This window comes from Propithecus coquereli, unplaced genomic scaffold, assembly GCF_000956105.1.
Source record: "Propithecus coquereli isolate 6110/MARCELLA unplaced genomic scaffold, Pcoq_1.0 Scaffold125, whole genome shotgun sequence".
Classification (NCBI taxonomy): domain Eukaryota; kingdom Metazoa; phylum Chordata; class Mammalia; order Primates; family Indriidae; genus Propithecus; species Propithecus coquereli.
In genome coordinates, this window is record NW_012136636.1 from 6,939,607 (window position 1) to 6,964,693 (window position 25,087).

Here is a 25,087-nt window from a genome sequence, read left to right on the forward strand (position 1 = left end):
GATGATCAGGCAGAACCAACAATCAGCAGTTCAACTGGGCTGGCGGGGAGCGGGGAAGAGTTGAGGCTGTGGATGAGAGGTTTCCTGACCCATGAAGGTGACTTAGGGCATTGAAGAGGGACAGACAAGGGCAGGACGGGCCTCCACAGTGTCACCCACTGACACTATGCTTCAGAAGTGCTTCAGAAATCAGGGAGCCATTATAATGGTCAGGAAAATGACTTCAAAATAGGAAATGCCGTGTGGGAAGGACATGATTTTGGAGTCAGGCAGAGTGGGGTAAATAGCAGTGCCTTAATCCATTCACTCAGCGGACTCATGGAGCGTGTTCTGTATGTCAGATGCTGAGAGGAACAGGGGGGACAGAAGCATAAATGAGGAGCGGTCCCTACTTCCAAGAGCCTTGTGGCCCTGCATGAAATGTAGGGACAGTGCCATGCAGTGTGCTGTGACAGGAGCAAGCAGGGAGCAGCTGATCTGGTTGTGGGGTCGGGAGACTGTCCCCAGAACCTACTCTGAGTCACATCCTTTATGCCCCTGGGGTCTAAGACCTCCCCAAAGGACGCATTGGCAGTAGCCAAAGCCAGGGCGGGACAGGGACACTCCTAGAGTGATGGCCTGGGAGTCCTGTTAAACTCCGACCTGATCCAGAGATGGGGGAGGGGATGCTGGGAGGGGCCCTACTGCTACCGAGCCCCCCAACCCCTCTCAGCACAGGTGCTCTCTGAGGCCCAAATCTGAAATTGGATGAAGGCTTGCGCAAGTCCTAGGTTATCAGTGAGGAGCAGAGATGAATGTGAAAAGTGATATTGCACTGATCTCATTTTAAGTGGCTGTTATACCCTATAGACTCTTGGCAGGGAGTGAGGCTCATGTGTGTGTATTAGGAAGACAGAGGCTGTTCTTGTATCATAATGTATGAGAAGGGAATATTCTCTTATGCAAAATAAAATGAATCCATACTGTAGGTAAGAACTTGGGAGCTGAGTTTCTCTTTAGTTTCTGTACGGAAGGAAATATTTTTTCATTGTCGGGTCTGGATGTCTGGTCCATGCCGGCTCCCCTTCCTCTCAGGCCTCTTCCCGTAAGGAGACTCACACTGTGGGGGTTGTTTGTGGAAAAGAGGAAAGGCGCCCCGAGAATCACACTCCCACCGGCTCTGAGTGAACTGCACGGTCCTCTGAGCAAACACGAGTGGTGTGAGGTGTGCACGGTACCGGCAGGGAGGCTGGGGCATGTGTCCTCATCACAAAAGGATGGTGCAGAGCTAGGGACAGTGACGTTACACATGGAAACATCGGACTCTGAGCTGGACCTAGGATCAACAGAAATGGAGAAATCAGTGGGAACAAAAAGGAATGAGATTCAAACCACAGTGCTTCACCACTACACGCCTATTACTGAGAGAATGGCTAAGAGAACAAAGCTGAGGACCTCAGGTTCCGACAAGGATGTGGAACTCATTGCCGGCAGCAGTAAGAATGGCCCAGCCAGTCTGCAGAACAGTTCTGCAGTTTTTTAAATAAAGCTGAACAGTTGCCATGTGACCCAGTAATCCCATTCCTAGACATTTACAAAAACATATGTGTCAACACAAACAGCCATACATGAATGTTTATAGTAGCTTAGTTCACATTCGCCCAAAACCAGAAACAATGCGAATGGATAAACAGATTGGGGTAGTAGAATCCAGTAGATAACTACTCAGCAAGACACAGGAGCAAACTGTTGGCACACAACAGGCCGGGCGCATCTCAGATGCATCGTGCCAAGCGAGAGAAGCCGGATGCAAGATTCCATACTGCGGGGTCCCATCTCTGCGACAGTCTGGAAAAGGCAGACTGTGAGGATGGGGAAATATCAGGAATTCACAGAGGTTTGGGGAAGGGGGCATTTGACTACAGAGGGGATGCTCAGGGGTTTGGGGGTGATGAGCCACTGCGTCTTGGTTACAGTGGTGGTTACACAACTCTGCATTTGTCGAAACACACAGAATAACACACCAAAAGAAGTGAATGTTATTGTACCTAAATTTAAAATGAAATCTTTTTTTTAAAGGAGTAATGAAACTAAAATAAAATAACAGATAAGGAGGGGAGGGAGGAGGAGGAAAGTGATAGTAATCAGGCATTTTCTAGTGGCAGAGAATTTGGAGCTCTATTTAAAGCATGTCTTACTAAGGAACATTTCAAATAAAGCTAACAGGGAGGAAAAAAAAACCATGTATCACAGCCAGAGCAAAACCCACCCTTGCTTGGAACCTTTTTTCTTAGTTGGCCAATCAGTGGGTTGTTTTGTTTTTTCATAGCAGAACCAGCTCAATATAATGCTGACTTCAAGAATATTTCCCTTTCATGTGACTGCTGTTTAGTCTAAACGCAAAATAGATATAACTTTGGTGCCGTCTCTGGTCCATGCCAGAGATACTGAAATGTCCCTCTCAATGACTGGCAGCCTATGTGATATTAATAATATCGGCAGAGAGGACGCCATAGTAGCGTTTCCTCTCACTGCCTTCCGTGGGCAGCCCTCACGGGGCTGTGGCCGTCCACTCCCTGCGAGTGCCCCAGGGGGTGAGGACAGAAGTACGGAGCTGTGAGAACACACGGTCTCTGCTCTGAGTCACGCCACACTCTTGGGCATGAAGATGACCTAAGAATACCAGTAAAATATTGGCACGAACAGTTGGCACATGGAAATGAACAGTCGAGGCCATAAATAATAACTTAACTGTTTTAATTACCAGTGGTGTCATGATTCTGGTACCTCAGTAGTTGCCTCCTACTCCAGTTGTCACTCTCTAATCACGTAAGTGTAGGCAGGACTCGCCTGAACCGTTAACTCTTGACGACATCCAGGCTGTGTGGCGGTGGCGCTGTGTTCGCCCTCATTGCATGGCGTGTTGTCTGGCGCTAAATTAGAACATTTCCTACTCATTTGAGGCCCAGTGGCCGGTGCGCTCTGCCCCTCGGGGGCCACCTGCAGCCCCAGCCTGCGCGCCCAAGGCTGACCTCAGCCACGCTCAACCTGCACAGCTTTGCAGAGGACAGGGAGGCTTAGGAAATCAAGTGACTCTGCGAGGCAGGAACTCACAGCCAGGCAGATGAAATGTATTTATTGCTAAAAGCACAGAGGTCATAGAAAGCTTTCCCAGAAAATCAACTTTTCCAACATATGCCAGGCAAAATCACATCCAGACTGTAAAAAATCTGGGCTAAAAGCCATTGAGTGCGATGCCCATGTACCACCTATTTTTAAAACAAGGAGCAGAGGTTTTCAGACTTACTGCTCGTTTGGGTGAGGAATAGGAGACTGCCCATTTTTTTCTCTGCTTTAAAATCCAAATCCACCCAAGTCAAGTCATTCCAGGTAAAACTGTTTAATAGTGTCTCTGAAATGTGCATCTATCCCAGTCAAATCCTTTCAGAGAAAATTACATAGTTGCATCTTAGAATTATAGGTGGCAGCCTCTGGCTTTTGGGTTTTTGTGGAGAGCAAGCGCAGTGGAAACCGGTGACCCTGGGCTTCTCCGTCACTCCCAAATCTAATCTGGGCCTGACCCACTTTTGGTTCTGCTCTGTGGGCTGCAGCCTGGGCCATTCCCATTTCTGTCAGCGTCGTGCTCACACAGCCCAGATTCCAGACAAGGAAGACCAGGTCTCGGTTTCTTCAGATTATTCATTTCCCTGGCAGACATCTTTAAAAAGCATTTGGCTAAATATTCTCTTGAAATGTCATTTTAAAAATGTACCCGGAGAGGACGTGATCTGACGTGATCTTTTCCGTAACCCAGCATGCCTGTGAAATGCAGGGCCGTCTTCTTCATCTCAGCGTCACCCAACACCCTTTTATTTGTTTGCTTTTGGGTGAAACATATTGAGGCATAATTTGCATACAATTCAGTGAATATTGACAAGTGTTTACAGCCATGTACCAACCACCAAAATCCTGAAACAAGGCAGCTCTGCTGCCCAGAAGTTCCCTGGGGCCCCTCTGCAGTCAGCCCCGCCCCCCTCCTCTGGCCCCTGGCGCTGATCTGTTCTGTGTCCCTAGTGTTGCCTTTTCTAGAAAGTCACATAAACAGGATCAGACAGGGTGTAGCCTTTGGTGTCTGGCTTCTTTCACTTAGCAGAATGCCTTTGCCGCTGCCTTACTGTTGCCCACGTCGGATACTTTGTTCCTTTCTATCGCTGGCTAGTACTCCACTGTGTGGACGACTTCAGTCTGTTTGTCTGTTCATCAGTGGTGAGCACCCATGCTGTTCCCAGCTATCAGCTAAATTAATAAAACCACTCTGAACATTCTCATACAGGTCTTGGGGTAGACACAGGTTTCCCTTTCTCTTAGGTACGTCCCTACCACTAGGATTGCTAGGTCCTGGAGCGGGTGGATGTTGAACTTTTTAGGAAATTGCCAAAATGCCAGTGGCCGTAGCCCCTTGCGTTCCTGCCGGCAGGAACGGGATGCCAGCGGCTCCTGTGTGTATTAGCCATTTCCGTGGGCTGCAGTTACATCTTTCTGCAGATTTAAGTTGCTTGACCCGGATGACTGGTGAGGTTCAGCATCTTGTGCGTATTTTCCATCTGTGTATCTTCTTGTGTGAAGTGTTTGTTCAAATCTTTTGCCCTTTTTTTTTTTCATTTCACTTGTTCATTTCCTTACTATTGAGTTTGGGGTCTTCTTTATCTATTCTAGATAGAAGTCATTTATCAGATATGTGTTTTGCAAATATTTCTCCCAGTCTGTGGCCTGCCTTTTTACTTTTAACTGTATATTTTGACAATCAAACTTTTTTCTTACGGCTTGTGATCTTTGTGTCTTATCTAAGAAACTTTGCCTAATCCAAAGTCACAAAGATTTCCTCCTGTTTTCTTCTAGAAGTGTTATAACTTTAGCTCTTACATTTACATCCATTTTGAGTAAATGCTTATATACAGAGCAATGTAAAGGTGAAGGTTTGTTTTTTGCACGTGGATGTAATTTACTTTATATTGACACTAGTATTACAATCTGTGTCAAAACATTTTGGAGAGCAGAAATTCTGAGAGTCCATATAATTCAACCTCCTACAACTGGAATTCTTAACATAGAAGAGCACCCATGGGTGGGACTAATGTTCTGTTATGTATTAAATAAGAAGGTATGGGTAGAAGATGTCAGATTGAACATCAGCTCTGCTTTTGTTGCGTGGAACAGGCTACTGATAGTTATATGTGTGATACACTGTACAAATACTAACCTTCACATTATTTATTGTTAGCTTGGAATATGCTACTAATTCATCCTGCCAGAGTGATCTAGAAATTGCTCACAAGTGCTAACTGATCATCCTTAAGAACAATGAATATTTTTAATTTTGCCTTTTGGGACTTTTACACATTTTCAAATGTGTGGCCAAGAGCTCATAGAAATTAACTGGGACTTAGGTTGGAATTCCCCAAGGATCACCAAGAGCTGCCGCCTTTGGCCATGAACGTCTGGAACGCATTGCGGAAGGGAGGGGGAGGGTCCGCCCTGGGGAACGGGGAGGATATGGGTGTCTGGTGGGCGCCGGTGCCCATAAAAGGTGAGACAGGAAGAGTCAGCTTAGGCAGAAGGGATTTCCTACTATTCAGATGTCGGCCAGTAAGTCATGAAAGGCTCATTCTTATTCTACCAGGAAAGTACTGTACTGTAGATTAAAAATCCTGATGTGCAGTGAAGCAGGTTTTATCCTTGGAAACAGTTTTTTGTCCTTCTCTGATAAATGAAACTCTTTTTACTCCCTTACCCGAGGAATATTTTCAGGTTAATAAACTATGAATGGAAACAGGCACCACCTCAGGGTTGGATGAATGTGAGGCGAAATTCCTTGAGGCGCTGATTAATCATCAATCTTTCTACATTTGTTTGAAAGTCTGAAGCTGTAACTATTCCACATGTGCCCATATCTGATTGTATTTTGCCCCTTTTCTCAGAAGTGAAATTCCCCGATTCGGGAAAGCTTAGAGTGTCGGGACTGGATAAGTGCGCTCTCCCCACAGTTGTGGTATTCGAGCAATGTGGACTCACGTCTGGACTCATTCTATCTGCCTTTTCAGACTACAGCTTCCAAAACAGACCTTGGGTGTCCCACACAGACGCCAGCAGTGATTTCAAAGAGGGAAAGGCAATGTGTGTGCAACCCTCCATCCTAACGATGATCAAAATGTATTCTGTCCTGTAGATGTCACTGAAGCATAAGGCCAAGAAAATTTTAATTAGAAATAATATTTAACCAACATAAATACTCTGTTATCCTCTGCCTGACTCAGTAAGTCGGACTTTTCTTCTGATCTCCAAACCTCAAGCTTAAGAGATGTTTTCTCTTAACATATACCTACCTCCTCCCTTGAGAACACCAGAAAGGGACTTAGGGTGTTATTGCACAGCGATTCTCACACTGTAATGTACAGAGGAATCTTCTCCTGGGGACCAGGCTAAATGCAGATTCAGGTATTCTAGGGCCTGGCCTGAGACTCTGCATTCCTAACAAGCTCCCAGGTGATGCTGGTGCAGACCTCGCTGTGGGTATCGAGAGCACAGTGGAGTCGGCCAGCTCCCCAGAGCTGTGTGTGTGCAGCAGCCCCTGATGCTGGTCCTCCCTGGGCCCCATGGAGTTCATGTCACTTCATGCAGTTGCCTTGGGGACAAAATGAGATAGACCATCTTTAACATTTGTAATAGCACTTTGTCCCAAAAGATACACAATCAAATGATACTTTTCGTGATCCTATTTCCTAGGAAGTACATCTATATTAATTGCATTGTGTGTTGTGGCAGTCTGGGGTGGGGGGACAGGATACTTGGTCTTACATCTTCCCAGAATGTCTGCTGGCTTGTGAGAAATATTTTGTGCAATTTTATCAAGGATATTGGAGGAATTTTAAGAGCTTTTGAAATATAGAAGCTTTTGAGATTTATGCGAAGACATTTAAAACCAGACTCTTACTCTTTCTGGGATAATTTTTATGTCGAAGGTCACTTATTATGAAAGGAAAGGAAGAGGATGGACGTTGATGATGATGATGATTAGCACAAAGGAAAATCCTTTGCATCTACCTGATCCTCCCAGCTGCCCTTTATAGACACACCAGACTTCCCTGACAGGCAGGATATCCTCGGGAAACCTCCAGCCCTAGTGACCAAAGCTGCATTACTGGCGGCATCCTTGGGCCTTGACGCAAACGTGTGTGCAGCCAGCAATGCAGGGTTTATATTTGGGCAAGAGTGAGGGCTCCACCCCGGAGAAACAGGGCTACCTCACATGGTCCCCAGACTCCTGGTGCTTCCTCAGCATGGAAGCCAGACTGAATCTTAGGGAGTGTTCCATCCCATCAAAAGCTCATGATGGAGTGTTGATCTTGACACCCGCTAGGATGGCCATAGCCAAAAAAAGTGCAAAATCATGAGCACTGGCCAGGATGTAGAGGAATTGAAACCCTCCGGCATTGCTGGTGGGAATGTGACGTGGTACAGCCACTGTGGAAGATAGTTTGCCAATATCTAAAAAATTGGCATAGAATTGCCATAGGATCAGGCAATTTGATTCCTAGGAATACACCCAAAATAATTCAAAACAGGGGCTCAAGCGTACACTCAAACATGCATTCTCATAGCGGCACTATTCACAGTAGCCAAAAGGGAGGAACGCCCCAGAACAAATGAATGGACAAATCGTGGTCTATCTCCACAGTGGAATGTTACTCAGCCATAAAAGTGAATGAAGTATGGTACATGTTGCAGTATGGATGAACCTCAAAAACGTCATGTTAAGTGAAAGGAGCCAGACACACAAAGTGACATGTCATATGATTCCATTTATGTAAGTATCCAGAGCAGGGAGCTCCATAGAGACAGAAGCAGACTGGGGGTTGCCAAAAGCTGGGAGAACAGGGAGTGATTGCTTAATGGGTATGGGATTTCCTTTTGGGGTGATAAAAACGTTTTGGAACTAGCAAGACATGGTGGTTGCACAGCATTGTGAATGTACTAAAGCCATTGAATTGTACATTTTTAAATGGTTAGTTTTATGTGAACTTCACCTCAATAAAAAGAAAATGTGACATCATGCTTCAGAAAAGGAAAGGCTAGAGTTTTATTCCAAAAGTCAGACTTCCCATCCAGGAAATAAAGGTTAGAAAGAAGTTTACTGACAATGGAAGGAAAATTAGTACATGATGGGGTTAGTCACTTTCCCCCATCAAAGGGAACTGAGGAAAGGTTAATGAATGCAAGACAAGAATGTAGCTTTTCATCATCAAGACACACATATTCCATTTTTGGTTAGCAGTACATGTTCCCCTTTAGTTGGCTCTATGAAATAATCCCACTGGATAGACATGTAGTTTATGGACAATAAAAATGACAGGACTATTGAGGAACATTTTATCCCCCTAAAGATGCTTAATGTAAACACTGACAAACCGCAAGTCTCACCGTGATTGAGGGAATTTGAGGCTTTATGGCATGGTGTGTTATCATAAGATGGTTAGATTCTAGCATAGCTATGAACAAAGCAAAAATGAGCACAACTGGGAAAGATCCATAAAAATCAGAATCAAAGCATGTTTTGTTGCCAAACTCCCAACAACTGTAGTGTGACAAAACCACTGAGCGTTAGAGATACAATGAGCTCCTGGGTATCACGTGTGCAAGGTCTGGGCTATCTATCCACCACCACAGCTCTCCTCAACTGGGAAGAAACACAGTGGCCATAAACTGACTTTTATAATGTTCTCCAAAGACAGCTGAGATTGATTGGCTTCACTGCTACTTACCATGCTTGAGATCAGGCTACCCCAGTTTAGTATTTGCTGACCTAGGCAGTGACAGAACTCTTCTGGAAAACTTGGATAGAGAAGAACGCACTGTCTCTAACACTCAGACTTTGGCCCAGATGCGGGCCCAGGGGAGCTTTCCCAATCCGCCTTGGTTTGAGGGGCAGGGGTTCCAAGCTTTGGGCTAAGTTGTCTTAATCGCATCTACCAACCACAACCTTAACCTACACGGATATCTTCCACGTCGGAGAATCAGGCTTCACTGCTTCCCCCAGCACCTGGCTTCTAACATCTCAGGGGACTGGCAGGTAGGCATGGTAATGAAATTTGGAAGCGAGAGCTCCCCACGCCCCTCCACGCCGATGCCTCTGTGAGGTTATACTGCACCTCAGCTGTGTGGCACGCTCAGGACGGCGTTACAAACAACCTGTAAAGGCCTCCGCTTCTCAGCTGGGCAATTTCTACAGGAAAGGTTGCCTGTAGGCAATGGAGCAAGACACTAGAAAAATGGCTCAGGTCCCTCCGGATCTCAGGGCAAGATGGGAATTTGAAATGTTAAAGCAAAGGGCTTTCGGCAGGTAAAGGCTCTGTATGCATAAACAGACTCATTCGTCTAGAGAGGGAGCAAGACATATATTTTTTCATTTGGGCTAAGCTGTGAATGATTAGAATATAAATGTAATATTATACAAGAATTAGTTCCATGAGGGGAGAGAGAACCTCCACCCCTCCTTTGTTCATTTTTTAAAATGTTTATTGTAGTAAATTTATTTTAAATGTATTTTTATTTTTTTAATTATTTTTATTGTTTAAATGTTTTATTATGATTAAAACATATGTGACAAAGTTTAGCATGTTCACCATTTGTAAGTGTACAGTTAGGTGACCTTAAATACATTCACACTGTTGTGCAGCCATCACCACAATCAGTGCCCAGAGCTTTCTTATCTCCCCAGACTGAAACTCTGTCTTCCCATTTTCCCCTCCCCAGCCCCTGGCAACCTCCATCTACCTCTGCCTCTGTGGATTGACTGTTCTGCCTACCTTGTATAAGCGGAACCACACAATACCTGTCCTCCTGTGACTGGCTTCTTTCACTCGGCGTGATGTCCACAAGGTTCCTCCACGCTGTAGCAGGCATCAGGACTTCCCTCCTCTTCATGGCTGAATAATATTTCATTGTGTGGTTGTGCCACGTTTTGTTTGTGCACTCATCCATTGGCGGACATTTTGTTTGTTTCCACCCTTTGCCTACCTTGAATAATGCTGCCATGCACATGGGGATACAAATACCCACTTGAATCCTTGCTTGCAGTTCCTTGGGGTGTATACCCAGAAGTGGAATTGCTGGATACTATGACAATTCCCTTTCTTAATTTTCTGAGGCGCTGCCATGCTGTTTCCGCAGCGGCTGCACCATTTTACGCCCCCACCATCAATGCACAAGGCTCTGATTTCTCGATATCCTCACCAACACTTTTAATTTGGGTTTTTTTAAAATAACAGTAGCCATTCCAATGAGTGTGGGCATACATTTTTATATATTTCGGAAACCCTTTACTTTTTCTCCGTATGTGGACAAAAGGAGAGATTACCTAATCACTTAAACATCTGGGGATCACTTTGATATCTGGATGCAATATATATTTCCATACCTACTGTATACATTATGTTGAGAAAAACAGATAAAATTGTAGAAATTTGTTTGGAACTTTTGTTTTTACTGAAAAGATTTAAAAAGAAACCCGACCCAATATTAGCATTCCACAATAACATCACCTTAATAATTTAGGATAATTTTTTTCACATTTATTATTTTTTCCTCTGCAACTCTATGACTTCTTTCTTTAGCAAGAAATTACCATCTATAATAGCTATCGTGGCAGTAGATGGTAGTGTGTTTACCTGTGATGTTCTCTGAAGATTACAGCTCTTTGAGAGTGAAGCCTGTAGTTTCGAAAGTAACCGTAACTGAAAATTAGTATTTATCGTTATTAATTGTGGAAGTTGAACCTGTGTTGTTCCCACAGGGTCAGCCTGGGCCAGTGGGCCCCCAGGGCTACAACGGGCCACCAGGGTTGCAAGGATTCCCAGGACTGCAGGGCCGCAAGGGCGACAAAGGTGAAAGAGGAGCTCCTGGAATAACGGGACCGAAAGGAGACGTGGTACGGATCGCTGTGATATTCCTCTGGCTCCGTGCAGGGTGGCGGGTGTTTGGCCTTCATTAAGTTTCTTTGCTTTCTTCACAGGGAGCAAGAGGTGTTTCTGGATTCCCTGGTGCTGATGGAATTCCCGTAAGTTTTTTGGCAGATGAGAATTTTAAAGCATTGCGTGCATTCTAAGCAATACATTAATGACTTAAGGAAACATTTTGAAGGAGACCTCCTTTTTTGTTTATAACATCAAACATGCAGGGGCTATTATATGTGCATAAATGTCCCCCCTGGAATCGAGGCAAACATTGAACAAATTATTTCCCTCGTAAACGTGCTTATAGACTTGGCTTTGGCATTGAGGCTACTTTGCTAAAACTGGACATTGTTTTGTAACAAAAAGCTCGAGTGTCATTCAGATATGCTCCATAAGGAGCCAGTCTTGACATTTCGTTTGAACTACAGAATGATCTGAATATAAAGTAGTCCCGCCAAGAACAGGGACAGAGCAAAGCCCCGCTGAGCATTGTGCAGCTTCTCAAATTCTTTATAGTAACCACACACAAAATGAGAAAAAGAAAAGGCATAGTTTGCTCATGAGAAAAATCTCAAAATGCAATAAAATGTGTTTTTATAACCTAGTTTACTTTACTTCTTGTGGCATAAAAAAAATAAACAAAACAGCCTGACTCACAGCCTTCTTCACAGGGCTCCCTGAGCAGATTTCCCAGGGTCGGCTTCCTGGCCAGACTGACCTGGGGATGAGTGTGTTTATCGCACGTTCTGACCCGCCCCGCATCCGGCTACCACTGTCATTCTGAGACATCTGCTTCATAAACCTCACACATATACACAGATGTTTGTGCCCTTATCCTGCTTGGACATCTTCTCCATCCCCATATATGCACACGCACACGCGAGGGGACACAGGCTCCGTTCCCATGCTGCATAAGCAGGGCTGCTGCCTTGCAGGATGAGAGACAGCGGGCGGGCGGAGAGAAGGCACAGAGAACTCAGGCATTCTCCGCAAGCTTTAGCTCCGTGTTCCAGAAGACCTTTGTAGCAGTAGAAGGATGCGGTCACAGCAAAAGAAAGGCAGTCATGTTCACCAAGACACAAGACGTACATGGCCGGTGATCCTAAGTGTCACTGAAGGGTGGGCTCAGACAGACAGTCAGGAGCACCACGCAGCTCTGAACAAGCAAAGAAATAACTTGACATTAGTCAGAATCTTGAGAAATGGGCAGAGTTGAAGAATCTGCATATTTCAAAGGTTAAATAAATTATAAACGTATTTTCCTACTAATGGCCTAAAACTAAATCACCTATTTTTAAAGTACTTTTTTAACTCTTTAGACTGTCCATTAGTTTTGCCTTCAAGAAGCTGAAATCTGAGTTAAAATGGAGTGGCGTTATGGAGAAAAAATTGTAAATTGCCTGCACCACATTTTCGTTCATTTTCCACTTTATATTCATTTAATATCTGAAGCAAATATCTCACAAATTAGGAAGACAGTAATTATATGGGGCAGTGATTGCGGTGAGCAGAAAAGGATCGTTTTCTACAGAATCTTGGTGCTGCTCAAACACAGACAGTCTCTTTAACCACAGAACTCCAGTGCTACAAATTAAGTTAACCTAAATGTCACCTGTCATAATTAATCAGTTAATGAATGCAGAGTTTGAGAGACCTGGGTAATTTTAGCTGTGATGTGCAGTAAAATCCTAGAGTTGTATCATAGAGAAATGTATCAAATTAGATGTTAAGCAATGAGATGGACATTTAGCTCAATGTAATTGAAATTTTTCTTTGAAACGTAAAGTAAGATCAGATTGACATGCAATTTCAAGTGACTTATATCAGTTCTAAGCAAGGAAGAAAGACCAACTGCAGGCACATAACCCAGGAGAATAATGAAGAACTCACTGGTACATTTTGAGCAAAAGCATTGTAGCATACTAAAGACCTTGAGCAGAACAGGCAGAGAGCTATTTTCTCAAGCTGAATTTGAAGGACCAACTTTAAAAGACCCCTGTGTCTTCATTTTGAAGGCCGTCAGAAAGCTGGCTCTGCCAACAGATTGAGAAGTTGTGTGTGCAATGGGGATTTCTCAGACCACCAGGGAGAGTTTGAAAAATCTGTCCGATCTCTTGTCTGGAGGCACGACTTCAAAGCCATGACTTTGAACATCCAAAGTAAAGAGATGTGAAAATAAAAGAAAAATTCTACTTTTCTCATTGTATTTCTTATTATCATCCAGGTTACAGGGCCCTGTATATATGATTTCTTTATTTATCTTGACATTTTCCCAATTCCTCAAAGTAAATCTAATAGACATCTTAATGGCCTAAAAATCACTCTGGAAAATATGTTTTATGATCAAGAAGAGCAAAGTTTACAAGAAATTGTGTAATAATAAGGCCTATCCTAAGTATCTATTGTTTAAGGAAATAGCAAAATAGGCTATAGTCCTGTTGTGCATAAATTATAAATTGTTATCCCAGCTCCTCTGTGTGTCCTGGAGCCAGATTAATGCAGCGAAGGTGTGCCCAGATTTAGCCCGACCCTCCCTCATTGTTCAACAGACATTTGATCTTTTTGCCTCCACCCGCTCCCAGACATCTCAGAGCACCTGATATGCTTTATACTCGTGGTTAAAATTTAAAAAGTAGTGTTTCCCAAGAAAGTAAAATAAGAGGAAATACGTTATTTTAAACATGGCAAAGCCATTGATAAAATCCCATTGTAGCTATGAATATCTTCTCCGTTTGGAATGTAGGTCTGTTAAACTCACCATCTAAAATTCAGTTGAAGACAATTGATAAAGATATCCCTGTCCTCCCTGAGAAGGAGCTAGTTGCTTGTAGAATCTTTTCAAATCTACCCTCACCTGTTCCTACTAAGAGGCAGTAACCCAATGGAGCAAGGCGGAGGAGATCCCAAGACAGTTACTTATTACCAAAGCCCGTGTGAAACAGAACTTGACCTTGAGAGCCGCTCCCTGTTTAGAACTATCCCTGCACCTTCACGTACTTCATCTTTCATTCGTTCATTTGTCAATTTATGAGTTATCTTTTCCTTGGATTCATGCCAGGGACTCTGCTTATGAGAATATTTAAAACTGGCTCCTCGCACAGCTACATGGAAACTAGACACCTGTGGGTGGAAGGTGCACTTACTGCTCTCTTTCCCAGGGACATCCAGGGCAAGGAGGCCCCAGAGGAAGGCCCGGCTATGACGGCTGCAACGGAACCAGGGGTGACGCAGGCCCACAGGGACCCTACGGCTCTGACGGGTTCCCCGGCCCTCCCGTGAGTACCCCCGCAGCACGCGGTTCAGTTAGTGCTGCCACCCCGAGTGGCAGGTGCTTGCAAGTGCAGATGTATAAAAGATGCCATCTCCTGAGCTCTGTTTCCTGGGGTTTAGGCCAGAAGGTCCAGCGTGGGGCCCTGTTAAGAAATTGTCCTGGAGATACTTTCTGAGAAATGAGAGTTGCCTCCTGCTTGCTCAGAGGAGGGGCAGGTGGACACCCGCTAAGCCTGTAGCACCTGGGGGAGTCCTCCTTCTCACAGCCAGGTTGGAAGCATAACTCCTGCTCACGCTTTCTTGCAGCTCTCGAGGCATGACTTTCCTGGATTTAAGGATCTTCATCTTCTGTGTTGATTCTTTAAACGTTAGATAGAAAACAGTTGGCTTGGGTGACGTTGTTCACTCCTGCGGTCTCCCATTCAAATAACAGCCAGCGGTCATGGAATAGTCAACCTAAATTTTAAAAACCTAGAATTAAAAAGCAGAAACCTCGACAAAATCCTCTGTTAGTCATCATCTTTATCAGATTATAAAACCCTTTGTGATGTGAAAGCACAGTTATGCTCTCCAGCACGTCCAATGCAGGAGTTTGTTTTTTAATGGAAGAATTTTCAGATAATAACCCGATTTATGGTCTTGTTTATTTTCTAGGATCTTTGCGGGGATCCTGAATTATTTTTTCAGTAGTATGTTGCTACCTTCTAACCGTGAAAATCTTGCAAATTCAGGGTCATACTAAAATTTTGTTTAGTAAGACTTTTTATTTAAAAAACAACATATATAAACCTTAATGTGGAGGAAGAGCGTCGTTAACGCCCTTCACCCTGATTTCACCGGAAGCAAATAGACTTCTGCTCCTAACGGTCCCACCTCTACCTGGCAATCCCCTCTCCTTGGCTGTTTGTTTATTATGATGTTCAACTTTTCAATAAACTACATCATTTTCTATTCTATTCTGTCATAAATTCTGTTATCAAGAAACATATCTGCTACTTTAAAATATTGATTTTTATATGTAGGTATTAAAGATATTTATGCATAAACATATATATACACCAACTATTTACATTTGACACAATTCCAGTTTTGGAGAATGACCCAGCATCTCTCCCACGTGGTGCTTAAGAGCACATGTGTTAGTATCTTTAGTACACTAATGCCAAAGAGAGCACATCATATTATTACAAAGAAAAATAACATTCTGCCATACTAGAGGATTAGTTTACAGAGGATTCATTTGGGCTTTTGAAAATAACTAAAATCCTATAAAGTATTATAATTTTAACTCTGACAAAAGATACTATTGGATCAATATGAAATTAAAAGTCTTACTGTTGTGATTGAATAAAGGGATTGATATTCAGAATAACCTACATAAGCCGTAAATACAGTTAGACATTGCCTGTAAAAAGCCAATATTTAATCATCAAAATTACTATAGCTGCACTGAATATTAATGGACTTTTTTGCGTTTTTTTCCTTTTTACAATTTATCTGCTAATTAGGGGCCCCAAGGACCCAAAGGGCAGAAAGGCGAACCCTACGCACTGTCCAGAGAGGACCGCGACAGATACAGGGTACGTTCTCTAGAGACGGGAGACGTGATTACGTGATCCACTGCAAATTCTCAGCACGGTTTAAACCATGATTAATGTGAAAATTGTCTTATTTTCATTCCCAAGGTTTTCAATCTTATATTTAATTGCAGGTTTATCCGTTTTCCATGTTCACAATCCTCCCAGATGAATGTTAGGTAGTTAACATTACTAAGTCCTGATAAGACTGATACATTTCACATGCTTATTTCCAACTGTGTAATAAAATGCAACTAAATCTAAAGATGATTAAAAGCTATAACTCTTAAAATTATTTCTCCTCAATTAGGGTGAATCTGGAGAGCCTGGATTGGTCGGTTACCAGGTAAGTTTATTTTTATTAGAGAATATTCCCAACAAAAGTTTAAGAACTTCAGGACTCCAGGAAACTCCAGTTTCCAGTCTACTTTCTTCAAAACGTTCTCTTATTTCCTGTCCACAGGGGCCTCCCGGCCGCCCTGGGCCCGTGGGACAGATGGGCCCAGTTGGAGCTCCGGGAAGACCAGTAAGTACCTGAATACCTGCGTACACCCTGGGATCACTGTCACGCCATCCCTCATAGATGCTGCTCCTTCAGCTGTTGAAAGTGGATGAAAGCTCTAAGACAATGGTGATGTATACAGTCATGGTAGAAGATACCCAGAAAATGGGCCATTCTTTGCATACATTTTGCTGCCATTAAAATTGGAGAATAAGGACTCAAAATTGTGGTCACCACCTCACTGCCAATTATGTCAAATTTTGAAATGGTACTGGCAGGGTGCCCTTCCAGTCATGCATATCTCCTCCAGCCCCATACCTACCCAGGTGACAAAGGGCCCATCATCCATGGGCAAAGAAGTCCGAAGTCCCACAGGTCAACAAGGAGAAAATGGGCTCTGCCTGGGCCATGCCCATTACAGCAGGTGTATCACACCTGGGCCATGTCCAATATGGCAGTTGTATCACACCCAGGCCATGCCCATTGCAGCAGGTGAGCTCTTGGCCATCACAGAGCCCCACCTGAGTAGAGGTCTACAGATATTTCTTCCTCCTACAAATCAAGTGATAGAGTGAGATGTTACCAGACCAACACTTGGATGCAGGGAGCTTGCAGCAAGGACACGAGCACAGAGAAGGGAGTTGCTAGAGCTCACGCAGCCCTCTGGCCACCCCCCAGTGCACTGTGACCTGGAAGATGGACTGGCCCCTGCAAGAGGGTTTCTGGCTCTCTCATTCCCCACATTTTTAGTGGTAAGACAAGCAGGCCTTAAATTATACAAGGAGAGATTTTGGCTATAGGTGAGAGAGACCATCTCACAGAAAACCATTGCTCAAGATTGAGACAAGCTGTCAAGGGACCCAGTGGTATCACCAAAAGTTGGATATTGAAAGAAAATGAAGATGCATATGTTTGGCGAGATTCTGTCATACTAACAGTTGGAGAGGGCAGTACTCATAATTTTCTTCACATATAATAATAAATCATAGTAATAGATTTTGTTTTTACAAAACAAATCTCCCTGGTGCTATGAAAGTCTTTTTGCAAGTAGCCCTCTGTGAAATATCTGGGCAAATAGAATGAAACCAAGGTCATACAATGAGATGGGCTTTGCTCTTTCACTACATATGGTTGTGGCTTAGTCACAGCACACATGCCACCTGGTTGGAGTTTTTGTACCTTAAATACATAGTCCAGAGAGGTCTGACACAACAGAGTACACTCACTGGGTCCTAGGCTGGGTACGGCTTTAAGTTCTTCACGTGAGCCAGCAAGATCAATCCTCGCCCACACTTGTCCCCCGTGCCTTTGCATGTGTGTCATTGTACACAAACACTCTCCTAGTGCATTTTAAATACCTTTATCCCAAGTATGGTGTTGAATTCTTTGCAGAGAGACGCACCATGGTATTTGCAGAAGGACTTTCCACTCTGCCGTGTTGGCCTGTAGATTAATTCCACCCGTGAACATTTGCTGAGCCACCAGCAGGAAGTGCTGGGCAGTGTGTCTCATGGGGACCCCCAGGGGAAGTCAGAGGACCGTCTCTGCATCCCGGGGCCTGGGACCTCGCAAAGGGACCAGAACAAACACAAAGAGGACACGGGTGAAGTCAAAAGCCTAAACACAAAAGCAAAGCAGAAACAGCTGTCCGTAGCTAGCCAGCCAGCTCAGAGCTGGAGCTGGCCCTAGGCCTTCGTCCCAGCTCCTCAGCCTGCACAGTGTCCTAAATATACAGTAAATGGCTTTCCCAGGGCTTCCTAGCAGATGTTAGCTGGGTCCTGGGGTAAAGAAAACAGTTCACAAATTTCTTTGTATTTGTGCAGGGACCACCTGGACCCCCTGGACCAAAAGGACAGCCAGTAAGTGGGTTTGGGGGATGAGGGAGAGGGGACTAGAGTGTTCGTGTATATATTTTATTACCATAAAACTACTTGGTTAATAACTATTTACTGTTTGTATTACAATGAGGACCATTTTATAGGTTTTTAAGAGGTAACTCCAAGGGTAGATGCAGAGGTGCATCTGGAATCCCCGGCACATTAAATAAGTAAATGTGCTGAGTGGTTTGTTGTTTGCAAATCAATTATTACGTTCCTGTTGCTGTATGAAAACCAAACTCATGAACATCTGATTACAAATGCAGATTAGAACAAACTGGGGACAGTCCATATTTATCCCTATGTGTTAAAGTGTGAGAATGGACAAGATGTAGTAGCTCTGTTGTGGGGAGGCCAGTGACAAACTTCCCACTCGTCAGCCCCTGGGGTTGCACTTGGCGATATTCAGGACAGGCTATACCGTTTCCATCACAGGAAGGTTATTAAGTTGGTTGGATCACAACAAAGTAGATGGTTGGTTAGGAGCTTGGAGAACGGAACTAGGGTTCATTACGACCCAGGAAAGTTGGGTAAATATCCAAGACAAGCGAATGAGATTGACGAGGGGAGTATTTGATCAAAACTCAGCATGAGTCAGAAATACCAGGCTGCTGGTAGGAAACGTCCAAGCACCGCTCAGCTGCTCCGCATCAATGAGAGACACTCAAGCCTCCGAGTTCCCACGGCTGCTACACGTGAAGCCCCATTTCTGAGGCCCCAGGTGACCATCTCTCAGCCATGGCCTCAGGCTCCCGTCACCGCTGACAGGGCTTCCGGCCGGTGCTGAGCTCACCAAGGCTGCTGGACTCCCCACTGCCACAGCCTTGAGCGGGATGAGAAGGGACCAGTGCCAAGAGCCACGGATGTCGCACTGGGCGGCCAGGCCAAGGAAGCCGCAGCCAAGCCCTGGGTTCAGGCGTGAGCCTCAGATCTCCACTCACCACAGCAAACACAAACAGCTCCCCTCACCCCCGACCGGGCCACTTCCTGGTGACTTTGATGGCAGCTCAGGAGGCAGAGAGGGACCGTGGGGGGGACGGCACAGACTGCATTCTCAGCTAGCCGGCTGCATCTCTGTGCTTTGATTCCAGCTCTGAGCCAGGTGGGAAAGCGGCAAAAAGCAGAACTTAATTAAAGGTTCTGTTTTTATTTTCAGAAAATATCTGAACATTGGAGGGGCAGGTGGTACACTGCAGGGGGAAAGATCAGATAGGGCCTGCAGGATCGGTTGTCACTGTGGGAATATAGGGACCCTGGGAAAGATGCAAAGCATTTGAAAGTAGAAGAAAGAGTGCTGTTTCTATGATGCGCATGCCTTTGTGATCTAGCTTAGACATCGAGGGTGAGTCCATCCTCCCATATGTGGCTACTCCATTCATGAAACTATTAAATACTCACTAAGACACTGCACTTAGCTCTGTCTCTTAAGCAGAAAGGAAGATGAAAATGTTGGATAAAACCCAAAGAATCACTTAAAATAATTAAATTCTGTTTCGTTTAAGTCCTCTAAAATCATTAAAAAGATAGGAAATGTTTACATGAAATTAGGATTATTTTACTGAAGTGAGAAAAGGCCGCATCAGAGGAGAGAATGAATCACGATCTTCAGATAGGGAATGAAAACAGGCTACTCTCTAAGTCTGGAGGGGCCAGGACCCAAAAAAAAATGCCCTCAGACTACAGCTGTAGAGACAGCATCCCGACGGCTAAGTGTCAGAAGGAGCCTGCATCCAAGCCCGGCTCCCTTGCTCGTTGGCGCTGAGACCTTGGTCAAAGGACGTGACAAGGTCGACTGGTTCCTGGAAGATGAAGCCAGAATGTTACGCAGGTATAGTTGTTCAGTAATGTTGCAGATAGGTAGGTCTTTGGTTTCTTTTTCTAAAATGAAATATTTCACTGTGATTATTGACTTTTTAAAACTTACAAATATTATTTCTCTTTTCAGGGCAACAGAGGACTTGGTTTTTATGGAGAAAAGGGAGAAAAGGTAAAGAAAATCTAGTAGATTTGAGCAGAGGTGTGCAGTGCTTAGCAATCAAGAAATAGATCGTGGCAATTGCCCAGTTTTACGCTATGACCTTGAGGGTATCTGCAAACAGACCACGTGCAAAGGAAAATAATCATTGTGAAGTGCCAGATTATCAAACATGCTCTAGCGATGATTATGGATCAACGAGACAGTAAATGTGAACTGTGTACACTGGCCTAGACCTCTACACAGAGACGTAACCTCAGCCCATTTTCAGTGAGTGGAAGTAAAGGCACTTCCCTGAGGGTGTCTTCTAGCGAGTGGAATCCAGGGTGATTGAGACGACTGAAACAAGGCCAAAGACTGACGCTGTGACACCTCAGGAGCCAGGCGATCTCAGGAACGAGGTGATCTCAGGAGCAGGGAGATCTCAGGGACAAGGTGATCTCGGGCCAGATGATTTCAGGGACCGCTCTGGCTGGGCTCAAAGACAGGAACAAGGACCATGTGACTTGTAATTCCTGACAGTGCTCAGGTTCAAAGACCTCATGGCCTTGGAGAGGAGCACACGCAATCACATGTAGGAAAGTCCCGCCATGGCGCCCACACCCAATGAGCAAAATCTCATCAACACATAATCCCATTGCAGTTACCACGAAATCCATGAACCCACTGTAAAATAGATTTGTCCCTTTGACATCATTATTTGGGCATTTTCATTTTGTTTTCCATTCTGCTTTTTGATTGAACAGCATATTAGGTGGAATCCCCTGTACCGCTCAGGTATAAAGAGGAAAGACTTCATTCTTTGCATTAATGCCATAGAAGAAATCATAAAAGAAAAACATTGGAGAACCAAACACATAAAAATGTAAAGACCCACATAATGAAATATGGAAATATAAGAAATATAAGAAAAAAAAATCTGGAAAGAATTCATTGCTAGGAGGAAAGAATAGTCACGTTAGATATAAAGGAGATGAAGTTAGTGTCTATAATCTACAATGAGCTTATTCAAATTATTAATAAAAACATCTGGGCCTATATAGGTACGAGGGAGAAGAACAAACAATTTTAGGCATTCTTAAGATACTATTGTAGTGGATGCTCAGAATACACCACAGACTGACACTTTCTGCAGCTGATACATCATCTCAGTTTGCTGCTGTTCATGTTATGTGATATCTGGGCTCAAACTTGTATGCGGAAATAGCAAAAGAAAAGACAATAACATTCTTTCTGTGTCAATTAGTTTCTGGGAGGTAAAGCCAGAATGCTGTGTGAGGATAGCCGCCCAGTAATGTTGCAGACAGATAGGTTTCACTGTCTGCGCACCACACTGGAAAATGTTTTCTGCTAATGATAAAAATGCAAATTAAGGCACTTGGGATTGTATATTTATTCAAGATTGCTTTTTATTATACAAAAACACTTTTAGCTGGTGAAGTAGTCTTTCATTTTTTAGGTATTTCTTATATCTTGGTGCCAATCTTGGTAGGCAATAGAGTAATACCTATCAAGAATCATGAAAACATTTAGCCTCTCCGCTAAGAATTTCCATCATAAGGAGATAATTCCACACAAGCAGATGCAGCCCAAAATTGCGAACAGGCTACATGGATTTTATACATGAGTTCTAAGTGATTACCAATGGAAGTAGGATACCAATGATTTTATACTATGATTATTTCCTTTTGTTGTGATTATAACAATTCAAATAGGTATACGTGTGTAATAGGCAAAAATAAAAATAGCAGTATTGTGGTGGGATTATGCTTTTATCCAAATGTTAAAGTTTCCTTTCAATGTAAATTCGACTGCTTTTCTGAACAATACGCAGGGCGACGTGGGACAGCCGGGGCCCAATGGGATCCCGTCGGATACAATTCATCCCATCGTGGGACCCACCAGGACCACCATCCTCCCAGATCAGTACAAGGTAATGAGGCTTTGACAAAACTGACTGTTTTCGCAATTGAACTAAAAAAGGAAAAGCAAAAAGGGCAGTTTTATTCAAACAACTACATTCCAAGTGGAAAAATCCTCACCACCAAATTGGCAAATTACACATGAAAACACAACCGGCCCCTCCCGAATGTTCTCAGCTCTTCTGGACAGTTACTAGATTTGCAGTGAAACAGCTTCATCAGTCCATCATCATAAAAACTGTGATGGATTTGAAGCAACACAAAAATCCATTTAAAAACCTCAATTCTATCCGGAAGTACATGAGTCCCCAATGTAGACACAGGTTCACGATCATAATTCAATGCTGGAATTACAGAACTATCTGGGCAAAATGTTGTATTCTACAAAATAAAACCTACTTTTTCTTCTTCGCCAGCATGAATTACCTTTTTTTATTTTTTTTGGATCAAGGTCAATTTTGAGACACTTGTCCTATAATTCAATAAACATTTTGTTTGATGTCAAACTTACTGTGAGTCTGAAATAGAGATTAGCATCCTGCTACCCTGGGACTGAATGCCGCTCTGCCCCCACCGCTTGGTCTACCTGAGCCTTCCTGTCCTGCTGTGTCAGGTGGGGATAGTGAACTAAAATAAAAACCCCAAACATAGAAATCTTGTCTTTCTAAATAGAATATAATTCCCAGCTCTCAAGTGATGATGGGGTTTGGGTCCTGGGCTGCAGGTGGGATTTGGCAGGCAGGACCACTACCTTTGGGGTGAAATCAGCCCAGGCAGCTGTGGCCCGAGTGATGTGCAACCATTGACAAAAGTGTCCTAGGACACAAAGGTAGGGCCTTTGTCCCGTTTCAGCACAGGAGCCCAAGGGTGGAGGGGTCAGAGGAGGTTTGGTCCGTGTGGGGGCATTCAAGCTTCTGAATTACATTCCCTCCCTTTTTTGCAATCAAGGAGAGGATGGGCCAGAGCACAACCAGCCTGCAGGGGGCAGTTGTGAGCTGCAGGGAGGGTCCTGTGTGCATCTTAGGAGCGTTGGGGACAAAGAACTCCATTAGTTGTTCCATTTCTTTCATCATTTTAGACAAAGTGAAATGGAAAAAAGTAGATCATACAACATTGGCTTTGCTTTCTAAAGCCACTTTTGCTTTGTGTTTTGATATATTCCAAATGCATCTTTTCCTCAGAGGACCTTCCTAATAATGTCCTAGTCAAACGAGTATTTTCATCAAGGGCTCCTTCCTGGGCACGTGTTCCCACCATAGGGATGTTAATATGAGCCTGGAACCGTGGTGGGTGAGAAAAAAGCCTCAGACAGAAGAAAAGCCAGACTTCGTCATATGAGAATTAATACCTGCTTTCATTTATCTTGTGAAAATCTAGAAGAAATATATTTTTTGTCCTTTGAATTTTGAAGTTGCATAATTTAGAAGTCGTTTGTTGCGGTAAATTTATAATGATTGTTTAAAGTCTGATTAAGTACTTTTCATCTCCTATCATAAGCCCTGAACGATTTTTAAACATCGCCATTCTCAAATTAATAAGCGTTTCTTATTTTTTATATTCTTCACAGGGCGAGAAAGGAAGTGAGGGAGAACCAGGAATAAAAGTAAGTCACGTCGTGGAAATGTTCCTGCTCCCCTGCCGTCCCCAAGTTCTCGGTGTTCCTCCTGCAGTGGCAGAACGTGCCGTGGTCCCAGCAGCCCACGTGCTCTTCATTTCTTTGTTTCTCATCACTGCCCACAGCAAGAGGGCAGTAGCATTTGCTCTTACACTTCTTTCCCAGAAACCAGTTTTAGAATTTCGTCCTTTTCGCATCATAAACACTGGCTCATCTGCATTTTCTGAAGTTTGTAAAAGCAACATGAAGATGCAGCAGGAAGTGGAGGCTTCCCTTGGGGCAAGGCCACTGCCGCACCCTGTCTCTTTCATCTTTGTCAGACTTGCCCCCAGATGTCCCTCCTCCCTCCTCGTCACTTAGACGTGGCCGGTGGATGCGCTCCTGGATAGGCAATGATCCAGGGCAGCTCGCGGGCTTCCTAGGGCCGTGCCTGTCCTGCTCCGGGGCAAAGTGTCAGCAGAGGCGGCAGCGGGCCTTGGGCCGGGGCAGCGCACGAGGGCCTCCCTCACGCTCTCTGTGTTCTCTCCTAGGGCATTTCTGTGAAGGGAGAAGAAGGCATCGTGGGCTTTTCAGGAGCGAGGGTAAACCATGCGCCTTGTAATTGCGCTTGTTTGTTTCAGTTTGTTTTTTCCATAAACTTTCTTCTTTAGAGCAGTTTTAGGTTCACAGCACTGAACAGAAAGTAGAGATGTCCCATTACCCACACATACAGCCTCTCCAGAGAGGTGCATCTGCCCATCCCTGAACCCACTGACACATCCTCCCCACCCCAGGAATGGAGGGTTTTGACGAGGTGCCCTCCATTCGGAGGAGGGAGCACAACACGGAACCTTTCTGATTGTGGGTTAGGCTAAATTAGTCTCTGGGAACCAGAAATGTAGAATATCTCGAAGCATAGGAGTCCAGAAAAAGTATCCCTGGTTGTTGGGGTGGGAAGGGGTCTCCTCCCAAGGTGATTCAGCCACCCCAGAGGCAGGCCTCACCTTCCGAGCCATGGTCTAAAGTGACCCTACGACCTCTGCTCCACGGCCATGCCTAGCTGTGGCCGGGAGAAGTGGTCAGAGCCCCACGTCCAGGAAGAAGAGAAAGTGGGTTTTGGTGACTATCTGGCAATCGCTACCACTAAAAAGACGTACGTCCACGGTCTCCAAAAAGAAGATTAAAGAGACTTGTTGAACATTGGCGTACACAGCTTTTTATATTTTTACCATTTTACCATACTGTCTTTGTAGATTTGTCCATATTTATGTGGTAGAAATGATACATGTTATGACAGTGTTACTAAAATGATTTACCTCCTTTAGAAAATAAGTCTTCAGATGGTTTTAATGCCTTTCATAGTAAAGGTAGCTTTGCTATTA

At 44.1% G+C, this 25,087-nt stretch overlaps 1 protein-coding gene across 1 annotated transcript in view; it reads left to right on the forward strand.

Annotated features, from left to right (window-relative positions):
- COL4A2 (collagen, type IV, alpha 2) overlaps positions 1–25,087 on the forward strand; it is a 176,939-nt gene that overhangs the window by 91,217 nt on the left and 60,635 nt on the right. Inside the window, exons 5-15 of the mRNA XM_012637946.1 lie at positions 10,829–10,963; positions 11,048–11,092; positions 14,147–14,263; positions 15,767–15,838; positions 16,146–16,181; positions 16,299–16,361; positions 18,161–18,196; positions 20,160–20,201; positions 22,024–22,122; positions 23,679–23,714; positions 24,257–24,307. Of these exons, the coding sequence (XP_012493400.1) occupies positions 10,829–10,963; positions 11,048–11,092; positions 14,147–14,263; positions 15,767–15,838; positions 16,146–16,181; positions 16,299–16,361; positions 18,161–18,196; positions 20,160–20,201; positions 22,024–22,122; positions 23,679–23,714; positions 24,257–24,307 (732 nt within the window). The remainder of the gene's footprint in view (positions 1–10,828; positions 10,964–11,047; positions 11,093–14,146; positions 14,264–15,766; positions 15,839–16,145; positions 16,182–16,298; positions 16,362–18,160; positions 18,197–20,159; positions 20,202–22,023; positions 22,123–23,678; positions 23,715–24,256; positions 24,308–25,087) is intronic.